The 27,359-nt window shown below is 41.5% G+C and overlaps 5 protein-coding genes across 7 annotated transcripts in view; 3 read left to right on the plus strand and 2 right to left on the minus strand.

Annotated features, from left to right (window-relative positions):
* ripor2 (RHO family interacting cell polarization regulator 2) overlaps positions 1-13,394 on the plus strand; it is a 52,726-nt gene extending 39,332 nt beyond the window's left edge. For all 3 annotated transcript variants that reach the window (XM_041053590.1, XM_041053591.1, XM_041053592.1), the window contains exons 7-22: positions 2,719-2,868; positions 3,317-3,380; positions 3,823-3,866; positions 4,140-4,265; positions 4,448-4,596; positions 5,182-5,311; positions 6,227-6,976; positions 7,076-7,260; positions 7,712-7,874; positions 7,985-8,117; positions 8,209-8,370; positions 8,648-8,821; positions 9,558-9,760; positions 9,862-9,945; positions 10,227-10,317; positions 10,704-13,394. In XM_041053590.1, coding sequence (XP_040909524.1) covers positions 2,719-2,868; positions 3,317-3,380; positions 3,823-3,866; positions 4,140-4,265; positions 4,448-4,596; positions 5,182-5,311; positions 6,227-6,976; positions 7,076-7,260; positions 7,712-7,874; positions 7,985-8,117; positions 8,209-8,370; positions 8,648-8,821; positions 9,558-9,760; positions 9,862-9,945; positions 10,227-10,317; positions 10,704-10,804 — 2,709 coding nt within the window. In that variant the 3' untranslated portion in view covers positions 10,805-13,394. The remainder of the gene's footprint in view (positions 1-2,718; positions 2,869-3,316; positions 3,381-3,822; positions 3,867-4,139; positions 4,266-4,447; positions 4,597-5,181; positions 5,312-6,226; positions 6,977-7,075; positions 7,261-7,711; positions 7,875-7,984; positions 8,118-8,208; positions 8,371-8,647; positions 8,822-9,557; positions 9,761-9,861; positions 9,946-10,226; positions 10,318-10,703) is intronic.
* A 672-nt stretch (positions 13,395-14,066) lies between these two features.
* On the minus strand, positions 14,067-17,975 carry gmnn (geminin DNA replication inhibitor). The gene is made up of 7 exons (XM_041053026.1): positions 17,889-17,975; positions 17,395-17,466; positions 16,110-16,211; positions 15,772-15,925; positions 15,585-15,667; positions 15,046-15,156; positions 14,067-14,790 (listed from the first exon to the last, which is right to left on the minus strand). The coding sequence occupies exons 2-7, from the start codon at positions 17,449-17,451 to the stop codon at positions 14,590-14,592; spliced, it is 708 nt and encodes a 235-aa protein (XP_040908960.1). The 5' UTR covers positions 17,452-17,466; positions 17,889-17,975; the 3' UTR covers positions 14,067-14,589.
* Positions 17,976-18,079: 104 nt separating this feature from the next.
* c13h6orf62 (chromosome 13 C6orf62 homolog) lies at positions 18,080-22,083 on the plus strand. The gene is made up of 5 exons (XM_041053027.1): positions 18,080-19,701; positions 19,882-20,058; positions 20,140-20,265; positions 20,503-20,637; positions 20,744-22,083. The coding sequence occupies exons 1-5, from the start codon at positions 19,573-19,575 to the stop codon at positions 20,867-20,869; spliced, it is 693 nt and encodes a 230-aa protein (XP_040908961.1). The 5' UTR covers positions 18,080-19,572; the 3' UTR covers positions 20,870-22,083.
* acot13 (acyl-CoA thioesterase 13) lies at positions 22,075-23,611 on the minus strand. The gene is made up of 3 exons (XM_041053028.1): positions 23,472-23,611; positions 23,143-23,327; positions 22,075-22,587 (listed from the first exon to the last, which is right to left on the minus strand). The coding sequence occupies exons 1-3, from the start codon at positions 23,553-23,555 to the stop codon at positions 22,428-22,430; spliced, it is 429 nt and encodes a 142-aa protein (XP_040908962.1). The 5' UTR covers positions 23,556-23,611; the 3' UTR covers positions 22,075-22,427.
* A 240-nt stretch (positions 23,612-23,851) lies between these two features.
* Positions 23,852-26,900, plus strand: tdp2b (tyrosyl-DNA phosphodiesterase 2b). Its single transcript, XM_041053392.1, has 7 exons — positions 23,852-24,096; positions 24,332-24,456; positions 24,567-24,716; positions 24,919-25,010; positions 25,266-25,384; positions 25,480-25,650; positions 25,752-26,900. The coding sequence occupies exons 1-7, from the start codon at positions 23,950-23,952 to the stop codon at positions 26,031-26,033; spliced, it is 1,086 nt and encodes a 361-aa protein (XP_040909326.1). The 5' UTR covers positions 23,852-23,949; the 3' UTR covers positions 26,034-26,900.
* Positions 26,901-27,359: the final 459 nt, after the last annotated feature.

Consider the following 27,359-nt stretch of genomic DNA (forward strand, 5'->3'; position numbering starts at 1 on the left):
CTGATAAAGCTGAGCAGTGATTTTTTTTTTTTTTTGGGGCATTTTTATTTAGATAGTTGCAGATTAATTTTCTAATTGGACTAAGACTCACCATTGCAGTGCTATTTTTTGTGTTTTGATATGTTATCATGTGATTTCTTAAAGCTATCTTAACAAATTCTTCACTGATTGAAAAACTTAGAGAAAGATTTAAATGCACTGTCAGGAAAATCTACATAGGTGGTGTATGACAGGTATGTCATACAGATATGTCTCTGTGTGTGTCTATAGAAGGGAGCGTATTAGTTATACCTGTGTGTCTCTTTTTCTGCTCGAAAGGTGTGTGCATTTATTTATTTACTTTTTTTTTGTTGTTGTTTTTTGCACATTTTATCCATCTGTCCGTGTTCAGTCTTTTCTTTGTTTGTGTTTTGCCTCTAATGTTTCTTCTGTTTCTGGGGTGAAATGTGCCTAAGGCACAGCAATATGCTGATGGCCGTCCTCTGGAGTGGAGCTTGGCTGACCTTCAAAAGGACATTTCCTTGAAGGCAGCAAGAGGCTATTGTAATTGGGAACAAAAATTAGCTTAATTAGCTGATAATGAAATGATTACTGGTTGCCTGAGAAGAATGATGGCTATTCATCAGCCCCAGTTTGTGAAGGCCCAATTTTCCTACAGAAGTGCACTGCTCATGTTTTCCTTTGTTTTGTTTTTTTTTTTTTTGTAAACAAATGGGTTTGAAAGCTGTCGATTGTTAACTCCGAACCAGCTCCATACCAGTCACTGAGCTGAGAATAACAGTTGTGGTTGGAGAGTGTTTTAGAGCTGGCTCAGCTCAGCTGCTGCAGCCTCGCCACATACACCACATACCACAGACAGACAGACAGGGCTGGGTCCCAGTCGGGGGAGAGGGTGCTGTAGGGGGCTGCTTGGTTTGAGGTGGAGTTGCTGGGTGTCTTTGTGTGTATGCATGCCAAGATAAGCTATTGTAACATCATCAAACTACATTACCCATCCTCTTGAACAAAAACATCTCACTGCACTTTTTACCATAAATCCTCATGTGCCCACCCACCACAGTAAAAACACAATTTCTATACACATGTAAACATCTCCACATACACAGTCACAGTCCGCTCTCACAAACATGCTGGCAAGTGTTCGGTTCAGGCACAAAGATACACAAACACTCAGAGAAGCTGTTAGGACGGCAGGAGCCAGAATGGCCCATTTTCTCCCGCTTCTCCCTAATGAGTGCCATAAAGAGCGCGAGGCATCAATATTTCAGCGCTTCTCGTCAGGCAGGCTGCAATATTTCCCTTTGATGAGGCTCACCAGAGGTGTTTTGTTTTGCCCGGCTGCCACTCCGATCATATGTGAATTCAGGAAGCCAGAAAATCAGACAGACAAGATGCAGAAAATCTGGACTGCTGATAGATTGTGGTTTCAGGGAGGAATCAGTTTGAGTGACTCAGCAATATAAGAGTATCCTCAAGTCTCTTCTTGTTTCTGTCTGTTAAGAAGAGTTGATGGACACTTCCTTTGATTTGGGAGATTATAATGTGAAGTTTTGTCTGATAATTAATTCTGTCTATTTTGGGCCTATTCATGCACTGAGTTTGACACTTGCTGTACAGAAGTTCACAAAACTAATTATAGAACTTTTTAAACCAGAGTTACAGTTTTCTTTAGCAGGTGAAAAGGCATAATAAACAAAAATAAAGACAAAAGGAACAAAAGGAAGTGTACCTTAAACTTTTGATGCTCTTTAAACAGATCATTTTATGCCATGGAGTGATAGTAATAACTTTATTTATAGTCTTTTTTACTTTTAGTGCTTTATACAATACTTAATCATTTACAGTACAAATTAAAAAGAATTAAATATGCTAACAATGATATAAGAAAAATAAACAAAAATAAGACAGAATAAAACGTATACACAGAAATGTTACTGCTGTGTGTTACAACATCATCTTATCTTAATGATTTCATTCTAGCTGAAACTCTCGACATTTCAGCCCTCAGTGAGAAAGCAGGATGTTGATGGAGTCTTTCCCTCTCCCTGTGGGTTTGGGTTAGATCAGCCTGGTGCTGCAAACCCAAGTCGGGCAGACGTCGCCAAATGAGCTCTAAACGCCGTCTGTTGTTGTTCCCCAGCTTTGGGAGTGTCCCACTGGGGTCGCAGACCGGGACGGCCCAGGCGTCTGCCACTGGAGGCTACAGTTACACTGACACATACCAGCTGTATCTGCTCACTGTCAGTTCAGTTCAGGTTTTGTCGTCAGTTTATCAGGTTATCTGCTTGTCTCGCTTCAGTGACTGTCTTTCTGTCTATCCCTGTTAGACATTCTCAACAAGGCCTATTTTTGTTCTCGTTGAGGATCCGTTGATAAAAGTAACATCAGCGCTGAGTTACTGAACACTACACAAGCCTAAAGCTGTGCTGGGCATCCTTCAATGAATCCCAGTGAGATGTGAACACATTCAGAATAATTTAGATGGCAGTTGGAAGTTTTTAGGGAGTTCGCTTCCTGCCCAGGGATGTTTTGAGTATGGAGGGTTTCAAACTTCAAAGTCTTGCTTCATTTCATTAGTGCAGAGGTTTTTTTCTCTCTCTCTCGTGTGTGTGCACTAAAGGACGAGAAAGTTTTGCACATGTATGAATGCCTGCTTGCTTCTTGTGGCACATTTATTAAAGATGGAGGCACTCTGTGTTTGTATGTGTGTGCATTCAGGTGGATGAGCTGTACGAGGCGTTCTGCATCCAGAGCCGTCTGAGGGAAGGTGCCAGCCGGATGAAGCAGGCCTTCTCCTCCTCTCCCTCCACTAAAGGCACCAAGGAGAGCATCGCAGAAGTCAACCGCCGGTACAAGGAATACACTGAGGTACTGGCATACAATGTGTGGGGAATACTAGCAAGGATGCCTGAAAATGATCTTTCACCTTACAAAAATCATATGAATTATTGCTAGATACATTTATATAAAGTATATTGCATGGAAATGTAACTGTATGTATTAAATATTGGGCAACAGCTAACAAAACCCACAATATACTTAAATATATGATACAGGTTACTGCTTACACTGATTTGTACACACTAATATGTAAAGTCACACACTTGCAGAATGACCTTTAAGTCATAATACCACACACAACACACTTGTTGTCACCTGTTCTAAGGACTTAGACCAGCCGTCCTGCCTCCTCTGTAGTTTAGTGTTGACTGACCTTGTCAAAGTCACTCGTGATACTTTGATTACTATTGTTGTTCCTGTCTTGTGAGACAAATGGCTGTTTATGTGATCATTCTTATCTTTGTCTTCTCCCCAGAACATGAGCACGTTTGAGAGCGAACTGGAGAACCTGCTCGGGGAGTTTCATATCAAAATGAAAGGTGAGATAAGAATTCTTCAACGAAAGACTCTTGTAATCTTCAAATTTACCAGTTCACATGCTGATGTTTATTTCTGAAATAGGTAAAATTAATTCAGAAATGTTCACTGTAATTAAACTATATTCACTACACAACCTTGCTATGGAGCATGAGCACATTCTTTTTTTTCAGGATCATTATTGATTAAGTGGGTAAAGCCTTACCCTGTAAAAGAAAGGTCAGAGCTTTGATCCAGTCAATGAGAAATATGTCTATTAAAAGCCATGTATTCTGCAGAGGGACAGTGAACCCTTACACAGTCAGTTACTGTAAATCACCCTAATACTAAAGTCACCTAAAAACAAAACGGGTTGCTTTGCTCAGAATGACTTAACTAGTTGTTTTTATCTTTTCCCTTATGACATCCAAATGTTTTTAAAAATTATTTTCTCCTCTCTGACAGGATTGGCAGGCTTTGCAAGGCTCTGTCCTGGAGACCAGTATGAGGCAAGTGGTTTTTCTTTTCCTTTATTTTTTACATGCAACAGGGATATTAAAAAACAACTTTACATTCAAATTGAAATCCATTTGTAAAAGTTTGCAAAATCATTTAGTTCAGAGTAAGAATGATTTATACTTTTAGTTCAAGTAAAAACAACTACTAAACTTGGGGTTTGAAGGTTTCCAGCAGAATTAAATGATAGAATAAGCTTCAGCTTCGGCTTCAGACTTACTTCTTTTTGGGGGGTTTTCCCACTGCCGTCTCTTTCCTTCCTTCAGATCTTCATGCGGTACGGCCGTCAGAGGTGGAAGTTGAAGGGGAGGATTGAAGTGAACTCCAGACAGAGCTGGGACGGAGATGAGATGGTCTTCATGCCTCTCATCACCGACCTTATCAACATCAAGGTAGTGTGGAAATCCAGATAACCAAACTTACTTTACCAGAGTCACATGTCTCCTTCTGATTTCTTAAGTCGAGGATGATAGTACAGGGTATATAGGGCGAAACACAAAATCACAACGACAGTTCATCAGCAATTGCCTGACTTGTGCTTTGCTGTCTTCATTGTTGTTTTTGACCCAATCAGGTGACAGAGCTGAAGGGCCTGGCCACTCACATGCTGGTGGGCAGCGTGATCTGCGAGACCAAGGAGCTGTTTACTGCCATGCCTCAGGTGGTGGCTGTGGATGTCAACGACCTGGGCACCATAAAACTCAACCTGGAGGTCATGTGGTAGTAAGTAGACCATTACTTATACAATGAGCAATTGCTTTTTTTATGCAAGCCATCATTGTTTTTTTTTAATATACTATAGATTGTTACATAGTTGTTCAAAAGTCATCAGTGAGGGGAAACTGCCCTATCTGTAGCAGAATAATATCACATATTGTGCAAAAATATAGTGGAGAGTCATTTATATTCATTTAATTGTCACTCCACCGAAGTTTCAGCAACCTTTCACCGGGATGAACATATTTTTAATTTATGAGGATAAATGTTGGTTTTGAAGTGTTTCAGTCAAATATATCAAAATAGCCTTTCAACACTCCTGATGGTATCACTGCTGGGTGTCAGTGTTTGTAAAATACGGTCTGTAACAGTCTGCATATGTTCAGTTGCTTAAGAATGCCTGTAATTCATTGTTATTAGTGGCGTAGCTGTAAATTCAGTGTCTTGTAGTTTCCTGCCATCTGGTGGTGAAATGTGTTATAGTAACTACAGCAACTAGGAAAATAAATACTGTTTTGTGACAACATCGAATGAATATCACACCCCGCAGTTCAAACACATTAAGTGCCTCGTTTTCATTCCCCCATCCAGCCCCTTCGATGTTGAGGACTTGACTCTGTCGTCTGGCAACGTGAGCAAAGCCACAGCTCTCCAGAGACGAGTGTCGGTCTACAGCCAGGGAACACCAGAGACCCCCACCTTCCAGGACACCTCCTTCTTTGTGAGTCCAACACACACCTCTTTTTGCCTCGCTGGTGTAATGGGAGACAGCAGTTTTTGTAGCTATTTGTAGTTCTTGGCACATTGTGAGATCCTTACACACAAACTGTCTGCTCCGTACTATTAGGAAATTTGTCTGTTGATGCATCATGCTTATGTAAGCAATCGTAGCCCTTCCCCTAACTAACCCTCACCCATTTCCCTGCTATCCCCCTCCACCTTGCATTTCCACATCAACACCCCTTACCCACACTCTCTCTCACCCTACACGTTTATCCATTCCTCCTGTATCCCACTCACCCACCCTCACTCAAATACCCAACACCTTGTCCTATTTGCCTGCGTGCATTGTATAAAGAAGTGGCGGCCATATCCCGTGGAGCGCCAGCGCCTCTCCTTCCTGCACATGCTCCGAGACACCCTACTCGAGAAGCTAAGGCGCAGTCGCTCGTTCGGTGACCTGGCCTCACTCCGGCCAAGGCCTAAATCCAGTCTGGAGGTCTATGTGAGTGTGCTGTGGGCCCTTGACCCTCCTAACCTGACTCTTGTGTGCCCCCTGCCTCACTGACATGATGGGGATGCACTCATCTGCTGGTGTGGACACACTTGGGCTTGTCCAGTCCCGTTTCTGTGGGCTGTTGAATGCCATGTGTGGCTGTTTGCATGTTTATTTGCATGACATGCTTTAAGCTGTCTGTGTTCTTGTTAAGGTTTTCTGCTAAGATTTACCCTTTCTCTGGTTCTGTCTTGGTTGAACAGGTCAGGTCATAAGAATGTAAAGTGAAAAATGGAGTATGCTGAATCTTTTTCCACTCGAGAGAGCTTTCTCTTGTACTTTTTTTCTTACATGCTTTGATTTCAAGCTGTATCTCAGTCTTTATTCTCCACATATTTACTTTCCTGTCTCTCCTTTCAGTCCACTTTACCAGATGATGTCTTTGAGAATGGCGGCTGCGGCGTGGCTGAATGCAAGCGTCTCTCCTTCACCTTCTCTGACACCTCTGGTTCCACACCGAGCCCCAGCCCCGCCCTGAGCTCACACTCCCCCGGCCAGTCCAACCCAGAGATCACTGTCACTCCTCCAGAATCAGAACCATCAGCTACACAGATCCTCCCAACAAGAGAGGACTCCATCGCAGAGGAGCATTTAGTGGAGGAAGAGGAGGAGGAGTACGAGGAGGATGGGGAGACGGGTAGCAGAGGAAGTAGGGGCACCAGTGGCAGCCTCGCCAGTGATGAAGCTGAGGTTGCAGAGGACTCGGAGTGGGAGCGCACAGAGTCCCAGCGAAATTCTGGCTCCAACTGTGGTTCAGCTGCCCCGTCCTTGTGTTCTGACAGCCACCTGTCTACAGTGGCTCCAGAGGATGTTTTCCTGGATCACGCTGACGAACTGAAACCGGTGGAGCTGGACACAGAGGAGGCGGGCAGCCTGACCAGGCAGCTGGTGAAGAGGCTGACGTCTTCTGAAATTGTGCCACCCAGTGCGAGCTCTACTGAGGGTGGAGGAAGCCTGAGCTGGGCCGGAGAGGGAAGCAGGGCCTTCTTGGAGAGCAGCCTGGAGGAGGCTATCCACAGCCTGCTGATGAGGCTGGAGTCACTGACTCATCGCTGCAGAGAACTGCAGGACCTGGAGCAGGAAGTGATGCGTCTAGAGGACCTACTCAAGGTGACAGACCCCATAATTTGTGTCCCTTTTACATTTACACCTGTGGAATGGATTTGTAAGCGTAAAAGATTACTAATCCACATCTCCTCCCCTCTACAGTGTCGTCTCCCGGGCCACAGAAGCAGATCATCCAGCCTCAGTCTGACAGTGGAGAGTGCCCTGGAGAGCTTTGACTTCCTCAACACCTCTGACTTCGATGACGAGGATACTGGAGATGATAACGCCGTCCTCAGCATTCCCCCACAGAGGTCACCACTTTTTGATGCAGATGGAGAGAGGATCGGGTGAGTGGGAGACACTTTTTGTTGGCTGAAACTGATAAATGGAAAAAGACATTTGGTCATTGTATTTCTTTTACAAATGTATGCATAGTACAGATTTAGAGGTGGAAAATAAAGGGCTGTAGTAGGACACCTGAGCTTTTGATGCTCTGTTTTAAGTCAATTGTTGTCCTGCTGTTGGTTGATTAAAGCAATGTTTTTTTTGTTATGTGGAGAAATAGCTCAAGAGTATCAAGGGATTTGTTCTTAGAAAAACAGAACTTCAGGTCAATCTACTGCAAAAATAACCCATATCAGGCTAAATATATAATTTTGTACTTGTATTTTAGTGTTTGATTGAGTCTGTGTTATCTTACATCATAGCCGCTCTCTTGAAAACCATTTGATTACGAGTACAGTAGTTCTGTGTTATGCTGCTGCCACCCGCTGGTGACTGTTGGTATGTACCTCTCAGGGGCCAGCATCCAGAGGCCAGAGGACACCTGAGCGAAGCCCTGACAGAAGACACCGGGGTAGGCAACAGCGTGGCTGGAAGCCCCCTGCCGCTTACAACTGGAAACGAGAACCTGGATGTGGCCATCGTCATCCACCTGCAGTACTGTAATCACCTCATACAGGTAGAGCTCAAAACATCTTTTACAAATGCTTTACTTTGGCAACATGTGACTGTATAATCCCTAAAACCGCAAATTTGGTCTAACGTGCCTTTGACTTTCTGTATCGGCAGCTGTTGACTAGTGGGGTGGGCGTATGGCAGCGTCGCAGTCTGCTCCTCAAACTGTCCGGACAGACTCAGCTGTTAGAAGAACTAGCAGAGATCAGTGTGGACAGACTGGGAACTATTACATCTGCTGCTGATGGTAGGTACCAACAAGTGAAACTCAACCACACATGAAAAACTTTCTGGTTTGAGGTTTTGTAGCATCTGACCTTCTGCTCTGGCCTCCTCAGTTCTCCCAGGCCTCGCAGAGCGCCCAGAGCTGATGACTCTGTGGTCAGAGTGCAGCGGGTCTGCTGGACTTTTCCACACCACACTGGACAGAGTGTTCAAACACATGAACCAGTGCTACACGGCCGTGCTGCAGGAGAGACACCCACACAGCGCTGACACAGGTTGGCTCATCACGGTTTTCTTTCTGCAAACAGACCAGAGATTATACTTAAAATTCCGTCTTGTGGGTAACACAGTTCTGGTTTTAACTGTTGTTAGGTTTCAACTGAGTCACATATTTGGTTTGTAAATCAGTAGCCATTTTAAATATGTTCCTGGGGGGAAATTAGATCACTGCAGTTGCTATTGTGGCTGATAAAAGATTAAAACAAAGTGCAAATGTAGTTGCAGTTGGCTAGAAAATCTGAATACCTACTGATTTCCTTTTCTTCTTTCCAGTGATTAGCGTTGTAGTGGGTGAGATGGTTGACAGGAGCGACCTGGTGACGCCACACAGTCCTCCTGCCTCTGCTCTGTCCCAGGATGTCCTAACCGTGTTTCAGTTCTACAGCTACATCTTACAACATGAGGTTCAGGACATGGAGACACACCTGCTGCACCTGGCCAGAGAGGGTGAGCAAAAGTTGTGATACCTGCATCCTCAGTTCTATTTAATGTTTACTTTATCCCGTAATAACTTTGACAGTGGTTTTACCTTGATATCCAAATGAGGATATGTTTTATTTCTTGCACAACACCTGCATACAGTGGAGTCATTTGTACAACAGTAGTAGTTTAAACACATAATTTATATAAGAATATGTAAAACTAACAGACATCTTGATGCTGTTTCAAAGAGATATAGCATGTTTGAGCATTATAACACTTAACAGAGAATAAGATAAATTGTGAATTAGAGAGGAAGTTAAACAATATACATAAGGTTCCTCTGGTTTTTACTGGGGGTTTTTTAAGAGCACATTACTTCAAGCTAATTTTCATCAGAATTTTAAAGCACCATATGCAGAAAGCATAAAGTTACCTGCTCCAAAATTACTTTTATCAACACCCGTAAACAAGCAGTTCGTGAAAGTGGTGTCAGCTCAGAAGATGCTTCCCCTAAGACACAATGAAGAGAAAGTGGAGAGAGGGTGCAAATGAGCTACTGATAATTATAATACTGAAAAATGTAATCCTACTCTTTTTAACAACTAAAAAGTAGATTCCTAGATATTTTCAAAATAAAGACATAGAATAATGAGTCATATATGTATTAGAAACCAGCTTCAGGCTCATGTCAGGAGTACAGAAACAGCCCTTCTGCTTGTTGATCCATTAACACGTGTTTTTGTTTGTTTCTCACACTCAGAGGTGTTTGTGGAGGCTCTGTGCAGCGGGGATTATCCTCGGTGTCTAGCAGAGCTGCAGGTGGTGCCTGTGTCTTCCCTGTGGCCTAAAAACAGCACCCTGAGGGCCCTGGCCTCCCTGCTCACTGCGGACGACCCTCAGGTCAACAAGGCAGTAGCTGACTACCTCTCTTCTGGAGCATCGCATGGCCACTTCAGGACCAGGGTGAGTAGTGCTAGAGAGAGGGCGTGAGTGTAACGTTCATGCCACTTCAGTTAGTATTGGCAGATGCTGCATGTCATGTTTGAATGCTTGTTTGTTTACAGGCTGTGGAGTGCTACACCCAGGCACTGTCGGAGGCTGGAGTTCAGAGCCAGAGGGCGGCTTGTTCAGCTCTCAGCTGCCTGCAGGTCAGTGGCCTCTTACATTATCTATAGTTGTGACACTGTTTTAGGTCTCGGTTTAATTAATTCAAAATATGTTTCTAATGTCTTTTTAGAATCAAATTGGTTCATTACATATGTGCTGAAATGTCAGAGGAGTTACATCACCCTACAGTCCTTTTATATATATATATGTAATAAAAATAAAAAAAGAGAAAACATCTTTAACTAGACCCTCGCAGACTTGCATGTTCTGTGTACTTGACAAGTACCCACTTCAGAGACCTTTTCTCTCTGTCTGTCTACAGGCCGTAGAGAGCATCAGGGCGGTGGTAGCCCTGTGCGATTCAGCTGATGAGGAGCTTCGCCATGTCGCCATAGAAACCCTGCTCACATTTGGTGAGTGACTAAATTTAGAGAAGTCAGATGCTGCTCAACTTGGTGTTTTGCTACGCTTTCTACAAATCACTGGTATTTTTGAATTGTATTGAATACAGAGATGCCACAATCTACTACACATCATAAAATATAAAAAATTAAACAGATGTGTATAAACGTAGCATGTACAGTACAATACCAAGACAAAATTTCTTTGTGCATCTGGTTTCTCAAGATTCAAATAGTAAAAGGTGATTTGTCGCCTTTATTGTCATCTAAAGCTGAAATATTTTGTCCTAATTAAACAACACAGGAATATCATTGCAACCTGAGATATAGTGAGTTGTCATTACTGAGAGCTGCTTGGAGGTAGCCTGTTCATAGATTAACACCTGTGTTTGTCACAGGTGAAGAGGGGCGGCTGGCGTACGAACAGCTCGACACAGTGCCGAGGGAAATGATCCGCCTGGGCACACGGCGAGGAAATGCCGTCACCACCGCCTTCTGAGCCATCGTGCCACTGAGAAGCTCCCTGATTACACCCCAGCCCGACCTTTGAGGACAACACTGTCCACACCCCCCCCCCCCCCCACACCTCCGCTTGACACGACACTGCACACCTCACAGGGCTGTTAATGACTAATCAGTTTATAGATCCGCTTATTGGAACAGACTTAAAGATCTCCACACGCCACATTCGATCACTGTTCTTACTGGTACTGCCTCCTAAAAGGGACTAACACCAAACAAACTGTCTTAACCACAAAGACACACAACCTATACCCCTCTTGTACACACATACACACTTAAACCTCCTTGTTCCACCATCACCTCCAATTTTGGACACCCCCTTGCACCCCCTGCTTTCTGAGCCAGTCACGTTGAGTTTTAACTTAAGGGCACGAATTTGACTGAACACAAAGCCGCTGGAAGCTGCCCCAAAGACTGTGGAAACTGGAAATCAAGTAAATGCATCTCCACTCTTCACACAACCTCTGTCAACAAGCTATCCACCACTGCACACAACACTTCTATCACTTATTCACTGATTAACTATCATCTTGGCATTTACAGAGTCACTTGTGTCACGCAATATGCTAACTATGATCTTTTGTATAATCACTGTGTATCACATGTTTAAGTTGGTGGTTTTGCAATAGAAATGTTTTTTTGCCGCTTTCAGAAGATTTGCACTGTTGTAAGGCATGTAAATGGCATATTTTACACGGCCGGTGTAATATATGTGGTTGTAATCGAAATGTATTTTTAAGTTCTGTTTTCTAGTACGTTCCATTTTTGCGTTTCAGGGATTCTCGTATGGTCGAAAGTGTGTGTGTTTGGAGGCAGGGAGGACCATTAATGAGTTGAGAATGGCTTCTAAGAGAAAGTGAGGTAAAGTGGTTAAAGAGTAGTTTACAGTCTTGAACAGATTTAGACCTCAGTTATCTTATCAGTGGAGAAAAAGGAAAAACTCAGTGCCCGAGGTTCACTCTCTCCACAGTTTATGTCTGAGTTTTCTCATACTTGCAGATGAACAAGTGCAATTTTTCTGTACATAGCTGACATGAGAAGACATTTGATAAAGTCGGCCTTGACCATTTGAGCCTTGGTATGGTCGAGCAGGCAGGCTCCACAAATACTCCCTTTTGTAAATGTATTTTTCCTACCAGGTGTGGAGCCAGTCATGGGCAATAAATTCAGTTTAGCAGCGTGAGAATGCACTTTCTCAGTAACTGTACAGAGAGGAGGATCCTTTGGGCAGAGTATAGGTGTAGCCTCAGCTAACTGCACATTCATACAGTATGTGAGCTAATAGCAAGATTAGAGATTAAGCTTTTACTATGAAAAACAGCAGAATGAAGTTGTCTGTTTGGTACGTCTTGGGTCTGCCTTGTTTCCCTGCGTCCTAACTGTACTGTGGAAACACCGATCCGAGGTAAGAATCTAATTCCAACTTTTCTCACTGTAACTGTACTACTGAGTCTAGTGAGGCAACAAAAGTCACATTTTTTTCTCACATCTTATTTATTATTTACTCCTTGTAATTCTAATATTCTTTGGAGTTATTACTGTAATAGTGCAGATGACATTGTCATGTATATGAATTGTATATTTATGTTCTATTTTGGATCAGGTCTAGGATTTGAAATATAGTTTATTGTTTAAAAAAGGCCTCCATGTTATTACCATGCAACTGATCTCATGCTTAACTTTAATTGGAGTTTATTTTGAAAGAATTATATTAGATGGATTATTATTTTGGAGAAGATTGATTAAGATTTGCTCATAGTCTAATAGTGTTATAGGTTTCTTTCCATAAAAGGTTCCAAACATACTGGGACATTATATATTAGAAATGTTACTTTATTACTTACATTTACTGTAACCAAAGGAAGAATTAATTTTAAAATGGTCTTTTAATAAAAGCTCATAATTTACCACGGAGAATGTATTTTCAATACAACATTTGCATTTTGGCCAGAATACTTATCTTTAGAAGCACAACTTAAAAGAATAAGACAAACCCATAATATATGAATCTAGCTACATTTGGTTCTAACTGCACAGTCCAAAAGCCATATTGATTAAAAACAAGTGGTAATATTTTTATGAAATGTATTTTTTTTTCTTTTGTATTATAATCTGTAAATGTGTGAAGTTGTTACTAAAAGCCGAAGTTGGTGTTAAGATTTTTTTTTTTCTATAAAACCTTTTGCAAACATGGTCCATATTTTAAGTACAGTTGCAGTCGCAGTATTTTGGTCTAGTATCTAATTCGCCCACCCATTCAGTGTCTGTAACTTTTTTTTTCACAAACTTGCAGTTGACCAGTGTTATAAGTTGATTTGTTGACTGTTCAATTCCTAATAAGCACACGAAGTACACGTTGGCAAAATGTGCACACATTTAATTATTTAGAGGCTGGTTTTAAGAATAACTTGGTACACTTTTGCTAATATTTGAACTTGATCCATCTCTGTGGTCAGTAGCTTCAGTACTCATCCATTTAGTTGCATACTACTTTTCTCCATTGTGGTTAGCAGTATTTCCTCTGCTCATCAAAAGTTGCAATAAATTTTATTTTTGCATAATTAAAATTGCTGAATTGTGGATTCCCTAAATCTCAAGTGTGTGTCAAGACCAATATTCTTCGTTTGTCAGCTCTGTCTGTTGATTGGATTTTAGGGTCCAACATGTGGTCCAAATGACAGATAAGGAAAAGATTTTTAAAAAGCAGAGGAGGAGGCAGAAAGATTAAAGGAGAAGAAAGAGGGTGGGCAGAATGAAGAAAAAAGAAAATGGGGAGAGGGAGAAAGTACAGAGGGAGAGAGAGAAGAGGAGTAACATCTTTTCTCTCCCCCCCACCCCACTGACTTTTTTCACAGAAGACTTGCATCTTAAAAGAAAAAGCATGGGTGCATTCATGATAGCTGCATTTCATTTGCTAGTTCAAGTCTAGTCTAGTTTGGGAACTAACCATGCAAAACATTAAGCTCAATTTAAAAAAGAGAAAAAAAAAAAAAAAAAAAAAAAAAGAAAAGAAAGAAAGAAAGAATGAATAAAAATCCCAACACCCCAGTATGTGTTTTTCAGCTTAACAGCAGCAGAAGGTATCTGCCAGGTTTGTTGGTAAAAAGCAGAACTAGGGTTGCCGGTTACATAATTGCATTTGCAACACATCCAGCTTTTGCACCCTGTTATCAAGCAACCTTAGACTAAATTACAAGATAAAACTTATTACAGAAAACTTAAATCATAAGCTCTTTTTTTTAAAAAGTGTTTATTTTACAGTCTTTATGTACACAGCTATGCCATAACATTGCACAATTTTTACAGCGTAAACCAAAAACACTTAAAGGCTGTGTTTTAAGTATGCCAACTGCTTCAATAGGCCTTTTCACGGTAGACAAAAGTTTGCTGCGGCAAAATAGCAAGCAAATCATAAGGTGTTATAATCATCCTGTTTTCAGTGTTGGCAACTTATGTCACTCCATACATTACACCTGTGCTTTTCCTACCAACATGACAAAATGTCTTTTGTGGAAAAAGACGGCTATATTGGCTTAGTTTAACACTTTTCTCTTTACCAAGAATGGACAGGTTTAGCAAAATCATTGATAATTTAAAAAGAATAAAAATCAGTTCCTGTCTGTTCATGGCTTAAAATTTAACACTTCAAGAATGATGCCATCTGAACACAAAAATTCTGAAGCCACATTCTTCAAAAGGATGGTCACTTGGAGAAAATCTGCTGACCTGTATAAGTCCCATGATATGCATGAGTTGTGTCAGTTAATCCTGCTCTCCTGAGGTTCCTACTTGTTCATGGTCTGAGGTTTCCTCTTCCTCTGCATCACTCTGACTGTAATCAGAATCTTCTGCATCACTCTGACCTGCCACTTCACTGTGTTCTTCGTCATGGTCATCCTCATCCACATCAAGGGCAATGTCCTTCAATTCCTCAAGGCTATCTGGGCACTTCCCAGTCAGCCTCTAAAAAGACAGGATGTGTATCAAGTTTACATTATGTACTGAGAAGTCAGTGTGCTGGTTGCTGGTTATTCTGAACATGCAACATTAACTGGAGTAAAGAATTAAGGACTATTGCTCAAGAAAATCTATCAATATGCAAATGTGTGCAGTACGACTTGAATTCCACCAGTATAGGACATATCTGATTAAAATGATAGTTCTTGTGTTCACAGAGCCACATGACCATATTGTGCCAGACTATGCCAGTGTGCCTACCTCAATCATATCGGCCATGTACTGTACGTGCTGCGCCAGCTCTTGCAGCTCTTCGTTCTCGCTCTTAAGTTTTGTTATCTGTTCATCCTTGACCTCGATGTCTCTGTGTAACTGGTTTTTAAAAAAAAAAAAAAAAAAAAACTCAATAAGCATAATGGACAACAAGCTTGGGGAAAAAAATGCAGAGCCATGACACAATGGGCAACTAGCATTAACGAATGAATACAATTTGTACAATATAATCCATTTTAAACTACAACTCTAATCAGACTAAACATTCAGGAAAAAAAATAAGCCTATGGGAACAGAGTACTAGGCCTAACTTCTAAATCCTTCCCAAATGTGTATAATAATCAGATTGACTGGCACCTTGGGTATAATTTCTTTCAAAGTTAAACTGATTTCAAAAAGCGTATTTAGGTGCAGAGTTACTTCAAAATTCAGTGCCAGCTGGACGGGAGCCAACTAAGGTTGACTCAGAGCGTGGGAACAGCTTAACTGACAGCTAAACATTAGCCACCTCTTAGTGATTAACTCACCTTCTCGTTCTCCTGTAGAACATTGTACAAGGCCTTCCGTCGCTCCTCGGCTACCTCTTTCCAGTAGGTGGAAGGAGGTGTTTCTACAACAGCGGAGGTTTAAGCTTAAGATAAACTGAAATTGTTTTTTGAAGTAGACACCCAGTGTTTTGTGTTAAGTCATGCACTGATTATGAATCCTGCTTACCTTTGACCATAAGTTCATATGCTTCATTGGACATGCCATCTGTCAAACACTGAGTTTCTTCAGTTTGTGTGGATTTGACTTCTACCTTCACCCTCTTTGGACCTCTAGTTTGTTCTGCGCTCCACTGTTTTCGTTTGGGAATAACCTTCCCTGCCTAAAGAGGGAACAGAAGTCATTTTTTTCCCCCACTTAAGACACAAGATGGTCTATGGACCTTGTTCTGTCGACAGAACGTCTAAACCCATTCTAAAATTATTTACAAATTACAAATTATTCTGTAAACATAGACAAAATAAACATCCAAATCAAATGAGTTCCAGTGACAAGCCACTGCATACCTGAGCTGACCTCCCCAAATCTTTGCCGACAGCCGAGGGTTGGAGAATCTGCAGGGTTTGCCTGGGGGGTCCCATTGCTTTTTGAGATGGTGTAAAAAAGCTCTGGAAAAAATCAAATACAAGTTAGTGTTACCTCATCTGAGTTGATCACAAATCAGATACGAAAATGATAGAAGCAACATCCTAACCCTTTCCTAAATGAGTCTTTAGAAACTCAAGACTGAGTCACATGGGAACCTACCATGACCTGTGTTCTCATTTTCAGAGTCTCTATTCACTAGGGCTTAGCATCACTTTGCGTGCCTTACTTTAGTTACACTGTCACCATGGGACAGGGCATAAGTGAAGTGGCTTAACAGCACTGCTGCCATGTGCAACAGGCCCACAGGTGTGGGAACAGGGGAAGGGCCCAAAGTCTTTCAACAGCCGTGGGAAAGTTTCTCTTCAAGGCTCATTACAGAGCAGCCAACAAGCACAGGTTGTTAATGTTTGGCCTCAGCTTCACAACACTGCTACTGTGTTTCATGGGTAATCTGTTGGATATTGTGAGCTGTGAGGAGTCAATGCCACATACTTAACAAATAGAAATCAAAATTCTTAGCTCTTTGTCTAAAATTTAGGAGCCTAGAAAGCAATATCCTAACAAAGCAACCCTAACAAAACTCTTAAAAACTGTATCACAGCAGAGTCAAACTTCCCTTGCATTACAACACAATACAGTTAAGTGTCTTGCCCTTTGATTTATCATAGGTAAAGCACAGGTGTTACACAGTGTCCCTGTAAGACATGATAATGTACCAGAATGAACAGTATTCTGGACCTTGAAGCCAAAGCTCGATAGAATTCAGCCATCATTTATTTTAGTTTTTACACCTGTGACTTTTCAGCTACGACATGTCAAAGTGTCTTCCGTGATAAGGTAAACCCTCTGAGAATTTATGGTGTTTGAAATTTGAACTATTTCACGTGCATTTTGATGTGCTAGCATTAAAACATCAAATTAATGCTCTTGTGTACACATTCAGTTCTTCCATCTATTACTAAAATTGTAAATATTGTTGAAAATACAATTAATCATGGAGGCCATTTGTAGTGACTAAAGTATTAAAAAGAGTGATATCTTCTTATGATACATTTGCCCCTTAACATAAGTACATCTTGCCAGCATCACCAACAGATGCTGAGATGTACTAGCTTTTAATTATATGTAAAATTGGCCTGTGTGATACATCGTACAACGACAACCTCAGCCCTAAACTTCAACATTTTTAACCAAGTTACTCACCTTTATATTCTCATTAGACTTCTGGTGGCTCCGTTTTAGGTTTCCACTGAGACTCATTTTCTTTCAAGACACCTGATGGGGAAATAATTAACATAACATCAGAACACACAGAAGAATGGAGGATGTTTTGTTGTTACATGTTTGAAAACAGCCAAAATAAGGTAATTTAAAAGAGTTAAACGCTTAATGTCGTTAGATTTTAAGAACGAAAAACAATGTTGCTTGTTTCAAAGTGTTTTATGTAAAAGTCGATCTAATTATCTGGTTAAAAGGCAAATTAAGTGTGCTAAATATGTCACAACGCCCGCAGGGGGAAAAAAAAGCGGTACAAAAGGTCAACTGAGTAAGCTACCATTAAAAACAAGCACATTTATGGAGACCGCAGCTGGCGCTAGCCCAAAGTTAGCTCACATTAGTAACACTTAACAAGCGGCAGGTGTGAAGAGAATTAAACGAAGGCAACAATTAAGAATATAAACGTTAAATCCGCTTACCGTGGGTGAAAGAGAACACGCTGCTGTTACTACCTATTCTCTTCTCTGCGGATCTCGCGCCAGGGGCTTAAATACGCCCACTCAGTCACGTGACAAAGGCGCCACTCGCTCACGCGGAGGGTGTTTTTTTCTTTTCCATGCTGTTGTTTTTTTTTCCTCGTGCGGTCACATGTCAAGTTACGTCACATCTTTGTAGTTGACTGTGCAGCCATTTTGGGGAGGCTGTGGACGGACGAGCTTGTGTGTGCCATTACTAGCTGACCGAAAACACACAAAGAAACCAAACGGAAAAACGTTGGAACACACGCCGTTAAATATGGGCCCGCCGGGAGACAGAACACCCCACTTTTCGACTGAAAGAAAGGAGGATTTCAGCTGGATTGTCGATTTATCTTGACATGGCATGCGGCAGGGCGAGTCGGAGGTTGTGACGACTGAAGAAAAGAAGAGAAAGAAAACAAGCGCAGCAAACACCTCGAAACTTCAGACGTGGAAAGGGGAGATTTTGTCTAGCTAATGTTTATTTCGCCATTCGACGTGTGTCGTTGGTTTGGCCATTGATTCCCTGGCTGATTTTTGTCGATGAAGTTGTTGACAAGACACGACTGAAGCAATTTATACCTAGCTAAAATGCTGAGCACAAGCAAAACCAGTTAGTCAGTCAACCCAGCAGTTCTCCTGACTCTCACAGCACTGGCAGACGCGTTGAACCAAGCGAGAAGATGTAAACTCGTGGAAAGATGACTGTACGCTAGCTACCCAACCACACATAGGCCTCAATTAAGCCAATCAGTCAGAAGATAAGATGTAGCTATATCGTTGGTTCACTACTAGTTAGTGTCGGAAGTGAATGCCTAGATTAGCTTGCTAGCTCACCTTAGCTAGTGTGCTAAAAATACGCCCACATCATGACTATCAGCAGTGGCAGCACCGCAGGCCGTGGGCCAAATGAGTGGCAGTAAAAGTCAAGGAAATGTCAAGTTACTTTCACAGTAGTCTTCGATGTTACCCGGTGCCAATATCTCCTGGCATCTGTATTTACCGGCCATGTTCGTCTGTATCCCCGATCCGTCTGTAACACGCACATAACGCAGTCTCTACAGAGAAACAAACACAAAACGACAGCCATGGGAGAGGGACTTTGAAATGACCCAAACAATAGAATATTTGTCTGCTTGCTAGTCTCTGTAGTCCTCAAATTCACTAGCAAATATATATTGCCGGTATGGGTTTTTATAGTAGCAGCCATTTCTGTTGATTTCAGTCACATTTTTACAGAATAAGAGTTTGTCAAATTTGAGTTGCTGTTTCATTTAAATCTTCGTTGTAATCCCTTGTCGATGGCAGGTTGAAATCAAAAGCTCATTTGGCTTAAAAGTCATGTCTTAAAACATGGATTTCTGATCAAGTAATATGGAGATGTAGTCTTAGCTTGTTGATCATTCCCCTCCTCAACACTGCCCTTTTACAAAAAATTAAAATGACTTAGTCTTGTTTCTGATTTGTTGACCTTTTCAGTTGGTAGTTAGTGGGTATTTCACAGATCTAGCCTAGAGTTGTTTGATGGGTTGTTTCTGCAAAGGGTAGCTAGCTCCATCCTTTATCCAACGTATAAATACAAAAGTAGAGAGTGTCGCCAAAAAGATTCTGCACAAAAGAAGAACAATACCATCAAAATCTAACCATGGGGGACCCAACTTCACGAAGAAATCAAACAAGAAATCGACTTCGAGCTCAACTTCGGAAGAAAAGGGAATCGTTGGCTGATCAGTTTGACTTCAAGATTTATATAGCCTTCGTTTTCAAGGAAAAGGTTTGTCAGCAAATTGGAAGCATATAGCTATTCTTTATACAAGAGATAAGAGATGCTAACTTCTCAGATATGTTCATGACACATTTACATGTCATGTTCAGATTTGGTCTTTATCACGTTACCAAGCCAAATCAGTACTTTAAAATATTTATGGTTTGTGTGTGTTTTGTGTCATTACAGAAGAAGAAGTCTGCACTTTTTGAAGTAGCTGAAGTCGTGCCAGTGATGACCAACAACTACGAAGAAAACATCCTACGAGGTGTGCGGGATTCCAGCTACTCTCTCGAGAGTTCAATAGAACTCCTGCAAAAAGACGTTGTGCAACTACACGCCCCCCGATACCAGTCAATGCGAAGGGTAAGACAGTGAGCCATCTGAAGATGGAGTATGAAAAAAGCATCTAGCTGTGTTAATACATTGTCCTTCGTGTTGTTTTAGGATGTGATAGGCTGCACACAGGAGATGGACTTCATCCTTTGGCCACGCAACGATATTGAGAAGATTGTCTGTCTGCTGTTCTCCAGATGGAAGGGGGCCGATGATGAGCCCTTCAGGCCTGTTCAGGTCAGAACTTTGCACCTTGTCAGATTACTTAGATGTCTTAAGCCTGTTGTTATTTGACTTAATTTGACAGTTAACAGTTGATGTCCATGAAGTTGTATGTCTGGATTAAGGCTCGGCAATGTGGCCAAAAACAAAAATTAGATTAATCCAATTTATTCAATACATGTATCACCCAGCCCTAATCTGCATGTCACAATATTTACTTCTAGGCACTCAAGTCTGTCCTCTGATTTACAGGCCAAGTTTGAATTTCATCATGGAGACTACGAGAAGCAGTGCTTGCATGCTTTGGGTCGTAAAGACAAGGCTGGAATGGTCATGAACAACCCAACTCAGTCTGTATTTCTCTTTATGGATAGACAGCACTTGCAGGTGAGTCAGTCCATTGTAATTATAATTTAGCAGATTTGAAAAGCTGAAACCTCAGATAGCTTTGAAACACATCTTACCACAAACACTCTTTCTACATTTTTTGTAGACTCCTAAAACCAAGGCCACAGTTTTCAAGTTGTGCAGCCTCTGCCTGTACTTGCCCCAGGACCAGCTGACCTGCTGGGGTGTGGGAGACATCGAGGATCACCTCCGCCCATACATGCCTGATTAAGGCTTCCAGCTCCACCCAGCCACATAGGGAAAAGCCCTTCCCTTTCCTCCTGCCTAAGCCTTCAGAAGCAAATTGATGTACTCATCTCCACCCGTTTCCTTTTAAAAGATTTGAACTTGTGCTTGGATCTCTCCTTTTTTGTTACCTACTCGTTCTCCCCTCCCTGACCTGATGCTGATTCAGTTCCCATCCTTGTTTTTTTTCCCTCACGCTCCCAATGTTCCCCCTCTTCTCTCTGCCATTTTTGTTGGTTCCCTTTTTTTCTCATTTTTTCCCCCCACTTCATTCCCTCCTACTCACTCATTCATTTTGTTTATTTGAACCTGCACGAACATTGATTTTTGAGTGGTTGGTTGTTCTCTTGGAGCCACACTGTCAACAGCACCGGTCATTGAAGGAACTCTTTATGTTGCATCAAAACAGGAACAAACGATACCCAGGTCTTCACGGTGGTTCTCAAATGGACGTGTTTTATATCCTTGTTGTCATAAGAAAGGATTGTTAAAGCTTGTTTGTAATGTCATTGGGGTTTCTAGAACAACTTTACACAATCTTTTGACCAAGGACAGGTGTGAATAGGTGTTAAAACACCTGTATACGCAAAGATAAGATGAACAATATTTGTCAAATCATATGGTGTAGGATTTGCTTCTTATAAACCGCCTTAGTTTTTTTGCTGGACTTTAAAAAGATGTTTTGGTGTCATTTGCTTTCCTCTGAAACATGCTAGGCAGGCCTTTGCTAAAATCTCGAGTGACTTGAAAGGCATTGTACACAAAGTGGAAACATGTTGGTTAGATGTTGAAGGTCGTTGTCACCGTTCAAGCCGTTTCATGCACTACTCATTTAAGCTACTGAAATCTGATGTTTTATGTTTTGTTTTATTTGGGATGTGGGTTGGTGAGAAACTGAAATGTGGTGGCAGATTTAATGTTTAACATACCTAACAAAAGTTGCTGAAAGCTAACTGATTTTTGTTTAATTTGACCTAGTAAAATTAAGATAATTTCCTGCCATGCTCATCAAATTAAAATTGGGTTTTGCAGGCTTGCTTGTCAAAGAATAAGAAATACATAGTACATATAATTTTGCTCATTGTTGATTCAGTGTGTTCAGTTTAAAGGTTATAAGGCGTGTAACTTCTGGGTTTTTTCTGTTGATTCTCAAATCAATACTGCTGAGCATATCCCAATACATTGCAAATTCTGAAAGCATAACTCTTTCTCCATTTGTTTTATTGCATGTGCATGAATCATTGATACAATAGGTCAGGATTGACTTTGACCATACAACTATCCAAAGTTTCTCTGTAACTGTTGACAACAAATATGGTCATAACAACACAGGTCATTAAGTAACCAGCAGTGAGTAGTATTATGGAGCTGTGGCATCCACCACTGTTAACTGTTCTTACTCAATCAGTGATTCTTGCAAACTATATACAGGTAGTGGTTTGTTTAGATCTTCGCTCAGAGGTTAGCCTAGATCAGAGTCCCTTGTTTTGACAGTACAAATATATGTTCATGTGATTTACAAACAGGCACAGATTGGAGACAGTTTAGCTGCTGCCAAGGTGTTTAGTGTGTCTTCCTTGTGCAATGAGCTTCCCAGTGACCTTGCTGGTAAGGTCTACGGTGGCAAACGCCAGCGTCCGTCCTTGCTTCAGAACCTGAGCAGTAATGACCACGTCCTCTCCCATCTTGGCAGCATTCATATATCTATAAGACAATAACATTTTTTTCTCCCTCAGTCGTAGTTTAAAGTTAATCTTCAACATGATTGGGTTAAAATGCTGGAGGTCAAGGTCACCCGCTGGAAAACAGTGTGTGCATACAATCACAATTTTAAGACAAGCTGAGACCACACATACTTACAGGGTTACTGAGATCATGAGAAACCTTAAAGATAATGAACATTAAGATTTAAGATTAAGGTTTCCTGAAATCAGGGCTTTAACTACAATTGAGGACACTGAGATCATGTGTTTTGTATTTATTCCAGGGCATGTAGGGGTTTTAAGAACTTGGGCTCAGTTTACTTTCTACAATTACTATTCAAAAAAATAATAATAATACATGATGGAAATTTTATATGCATATTACAGTATTGTTAAATTCATGATATTCAGATTTGAAGATTTGATCATTTCTGAAGTCATCTACTATATAGAGCCCACAAAGCTCAAATGGCATACGTTAATCCACTCGTGATATCATGTGTTTCAAGGCATAGATGATGGCTGTTACTGAGGTTTCCACTGCTAATCGACTCACGTTATGTTCATATCCACACTAACCCCCGGTGCTCCCCTCTCACTGTACATGATAGCCATGGTGGAGATGACATCGACCAGGGTGGCTGTTAGTCCGCCGTGCAGCGTCCCTCCCCGGTTGGTGTGCTCCTCTTCTACCCGCATCTCACACACCACTTTGCCTGGGGTGGCAGACAAAATGTCCACCTGAGAAAAACACACATGTAAGTAGCTGTGTTTACTGGTAAAACAACAGTAGCTTTAAAAGCACCGACTGAGTTACTGAGTGCACTCACAGTGACAAGAAAAGCTTAAAGCGGTCAAGAAATGTCGCCGAATGTGTATCCTTACCTTGCGCAGAACTCTGTCGAAGCCTGGATTATCTACCATTGCTCTCATTATTTGTTTTAACGAATTTAAAGTGAGCGAAGCCATTTTTGACGCTCATAAAAAGAGCCAATGTCAAATTTCTGTTTACTTCGCACCGGAAACCGCTGCTTTCGATAAATCATCCGGGTGAAACTTGCAGCTAGCCTGCTCTTTTATCTAAATTGCATTTAGACCAGACTTGTTGTTTATAAGGCAAACAGCACCGCAGTGATAACAATATGTGGTGATATTTATTAGTAACTCCACATGTATGGCAGAGTTGTTAACTTTGAATCATTTGCTGTGCTGGAATTTGTTTTGCTTAGCATTAGAAACTAATTCGGAAGCCTTTCACTGGTACACCGGAGATAACTTGCAGACGTAAAAACATGGAATAATATTCGCAGTTAACTTGACTTTTCTTGTGTAATTGTGTAAGTAAATCTAGTTGCTAGACGAGATGGCTTCTACATCCGAGTCGGACAAACCATCAGTTTCTAATGTGGAAGAAAACAGAAGTCGTCTCTGCGACGAGTTTGCTGAAATCACTGGAACTGATAGCGCCGTGGCTCAGTGCTACCTGGCTGAAAATGAATGGGAGATGGAGGTAGAGTAGTCACACCAGCAGAGGCCTCCCAGATGTGACATTACATCGTTAGGTTACTGTTGTGGCCAGAGACAGAATCCTTTAGCTGGTGGCTACCATGACCACACTGGTGCAGCTTATTTCACTGGTTAGGTCAGCCTCTAATGCTTAAAGAACGTGCTGGTAGAAAAAAATGGTCTGGAAATCACGCAGTTTTCCTGTAGTAAATGACCTTTTCTTGTCACTTGTCTTTCAGAGAGCTTTGAATTCATTCTTTGAGGCAGACCTGGAGAAAGTATTTGAAGTAGAAGAATTTCCATGGGGTGATGCCAGCCCTAAAGCCAAGAGGCAGAAAGCTGATGAGAAACAAGCAGTAGACTGGTAAGTCTGTTGTCTTCCCTTGTGTATAATAGAGTTCAAAGTGTTTCACCCAGGGCTCCCTTTGTTGCCATCCATAATTCTGAATTAACAGTCTCTGAAACATTATGCAGCATAGATTTGACTGAAGACAGCCCTGCCTCCACATGCAAACCCTCAGAGGAAGACGACGGTAAACTGTCACTGATCTCCTGGAACGTGGATGGACTTGATACCGACAACCTTGCAGAGCGTGCCAGAGGCCTTTGCTCCTACTTAGTCTTGTGAGCCTGTGATTCCTTACTATTAGTCTTTATTGGTATCACTTGATATTCTAATATATGTTGGGAAGCTGTCAAGTGTTCTTTAAGAAACTCAATTGATTGCAGAGGTTAGCTGCTGAGCAGTGGCCCTGGCGATACAATGTGTAGCTCAGGGGCATAGTGGGAAGCAAACAGTATTTGAAATGTGAATCTTCTTTGGCAGATATACTCCTGACGTGGTGTTCCTGCAGGAGCTCATTCCACCTTATGTCCAGTACTTGAAGAAACGGGCTGTCAGCTATCTAATCATTGAAGGTATATTATTTTCGATAATGCAGGGACTTTCTATTACTACCAGATAGTCCTGGTTGGGATATGACCACAAGACAAGAACACAGAATTTGATACAGCAGTGTCCATGTCTCACATAACTATGACAGGATACAGTAAAATACTAACTACACACACAAAGCGCAGCAGACCTCACAGCTGTACCATACAGAACAGAGGATAACCCGTGGGCAAACCCGATAGTTCAAACTGTCCCTTCTCTTTATTTGTTCTGACCAGGCGGTGATGATGGTTATTTCACTGGGATAATGCTGAAGAGGTCACGAGTCAAACTTTTGGAGAGTGAGACAGTAACTTACCCCACCACGCAGATGATGAGGAATCTTCTTGTAGCTCAGGTTTGTTTGCAGACTGTCATCCAAATACTCCAAATCATTAAATTTGGTTTACCTTACCTTGATGTAAATTTGACCTTTTCTTCCTTAAAAATCAGGTGGATTTCAAAGGCCAGAGGATTTGTCTGATGACATCCCACTTAGAGAGCTGTAAGGGCCACGCAGGGGAGAGGATGAAGCAGCTGCGAGTGGTGATGCAGAGGATGAAAGAGGCGCCTGACAATGTCACCGTCCTGTTTGGAGGAGACACAAACCTGAGGGACACTGAGGTTAGTCGTTGGTCTCTTCAGTCACATGCAGTCAGTGTACTTGAGCTCATAAATGTAATCACAGGTGTTTAACTCATTAGTAATACTTTACTTCATCTCAGGTGGCCAAGGTGGGCTTGCCTTCCAGTGTCTGTGATGTCTGGGAGCAACTTGGCAAGCAGGAGCACTGCCGCTACACATGGGACACCAAAACCAACAACAACAAGACTGTTCCCTATGTCAGTCGCTGTCGCTTTGACCGGGTGTACCTCCGCCCAGCAACCATGGAAGAAGTCCCACGTCTTGTCCCTGACCACATGGCCCTGGTGGGGCTGGAGAAGCTGGACTGTGGACGCTACACTAGTGATCACTGGGGAATCTACTGTAGCTTCTCTGCCAGGTAGAGATACACAGCCGAGCCGGAAGATGCAAGTCAAAGCTTTTGTTTTAGATCAGCTGGTCTAGCTTGAGTGTTTTACAGTGCCAGTGCAGACTTGGCTACCATTGCCACTGGGTTCAGACCATAGAAACACTTTCTCCTTGAAAGGAGATTGCTCTCACCTCAGCTGAGATTGGTTGCCTGTAAATTTTATGTCTCAATTTGATTGATTTTATCTTCTAATGTGTGTTCTAATGAGTCTCTGTGCATTTTTTCCCTTTACTTAATATTCACAGATAAATGTAAAAACCACCAATAAATGTTGAAATGTAAAAGTTGTTGCAGTGAAATTCATTTTTATAGTAGGGTTTGAAAGTTCAGTTTAGACCTGACCTGCCCTGAGTTGGAGCCAATTGATGTTTGAATTTCCATTTTAAGGATGGAAGTGGTGAGATAACTGTTGTTTCCAGATAGTCTGTATTTCAAAATAGAGTCAGTAGCAGGAGGCTTTTGTTGCATAATAGGGATGAAAATGATCAATTTTAATAACTATACTATATCGTACTCTTTTACATTCTGCTCTATAGAATGAAAAACTCCATGTGGACAGCACTGTTTTGGTGAACATGAATGTAATATTGATATGTGGCCACTAGAGGGCAGTACAGAGTCGAAATCTCTCTCTCTATATACATACAGTATGTGCAGGTATACAGCTCAAACAGGAGAGTAAACTGACTGAATTTGTTCATCTATTTGCAACCAGCTTAACCCCTTAAGACTCCTGCAAAATTTGCCAAAAATGCCTGTCAAAAACATACCCAAATTAATAGCTGTTCTTGAGCCCTTAGGAGTACATTCAAAAGTTTGGTCTCTTTGTGAAGGTAACACTCTAAAGTTTTTATTTCAGCAGTCTGATGTACTGTAATTGTAACTGATATGGAGTAAGAGAATATTAAACACACAAAAAAAAATTTTTTCCTTACCTGGATTTTTTTATGTAAAAATGCATCTCTCAAATAACCTGGGCTTGTAGGTATGGATTAGATGATGAAGTAGTGCTTTAGACTGAAGTCATACCCATTCCATGTTCAAATTTCGTAGTAATTGTACAAAAAATGACTGTTTTGCACAGGTTTTTCAGTGGGTATGTCCAGGCGTTCTCAAGAGTGTCCAAAATGGGCACTTTGGATAGCTCTTGGGCATGCCAAAATAAAAAAGTGTTCCCTGTTAATCACGGATGTTACGTTCTAAAAATAACCCGCAATAGGCAAAATCCGCGAAGTAGCTTTATTTTTAGGACCCGAGCACAAAAAACATGGCCCCTGAATGTGCTCGAAAAGTCACCAAA

Source organism: Toxotes jaculatrix, chromosome 13, assembly GCF_017976425.1.
Source record: "Toxotes jaculatrix isolate fToxJac2 chromosome 13, fToxJac2.pri, whole genome shotgun sequence".
Lineage (NCBI taxonomy): Eukaryota > Metazoa > Chordata > Actinopteri > Toxotidae > Toxotes > Toxotes jaculatrix.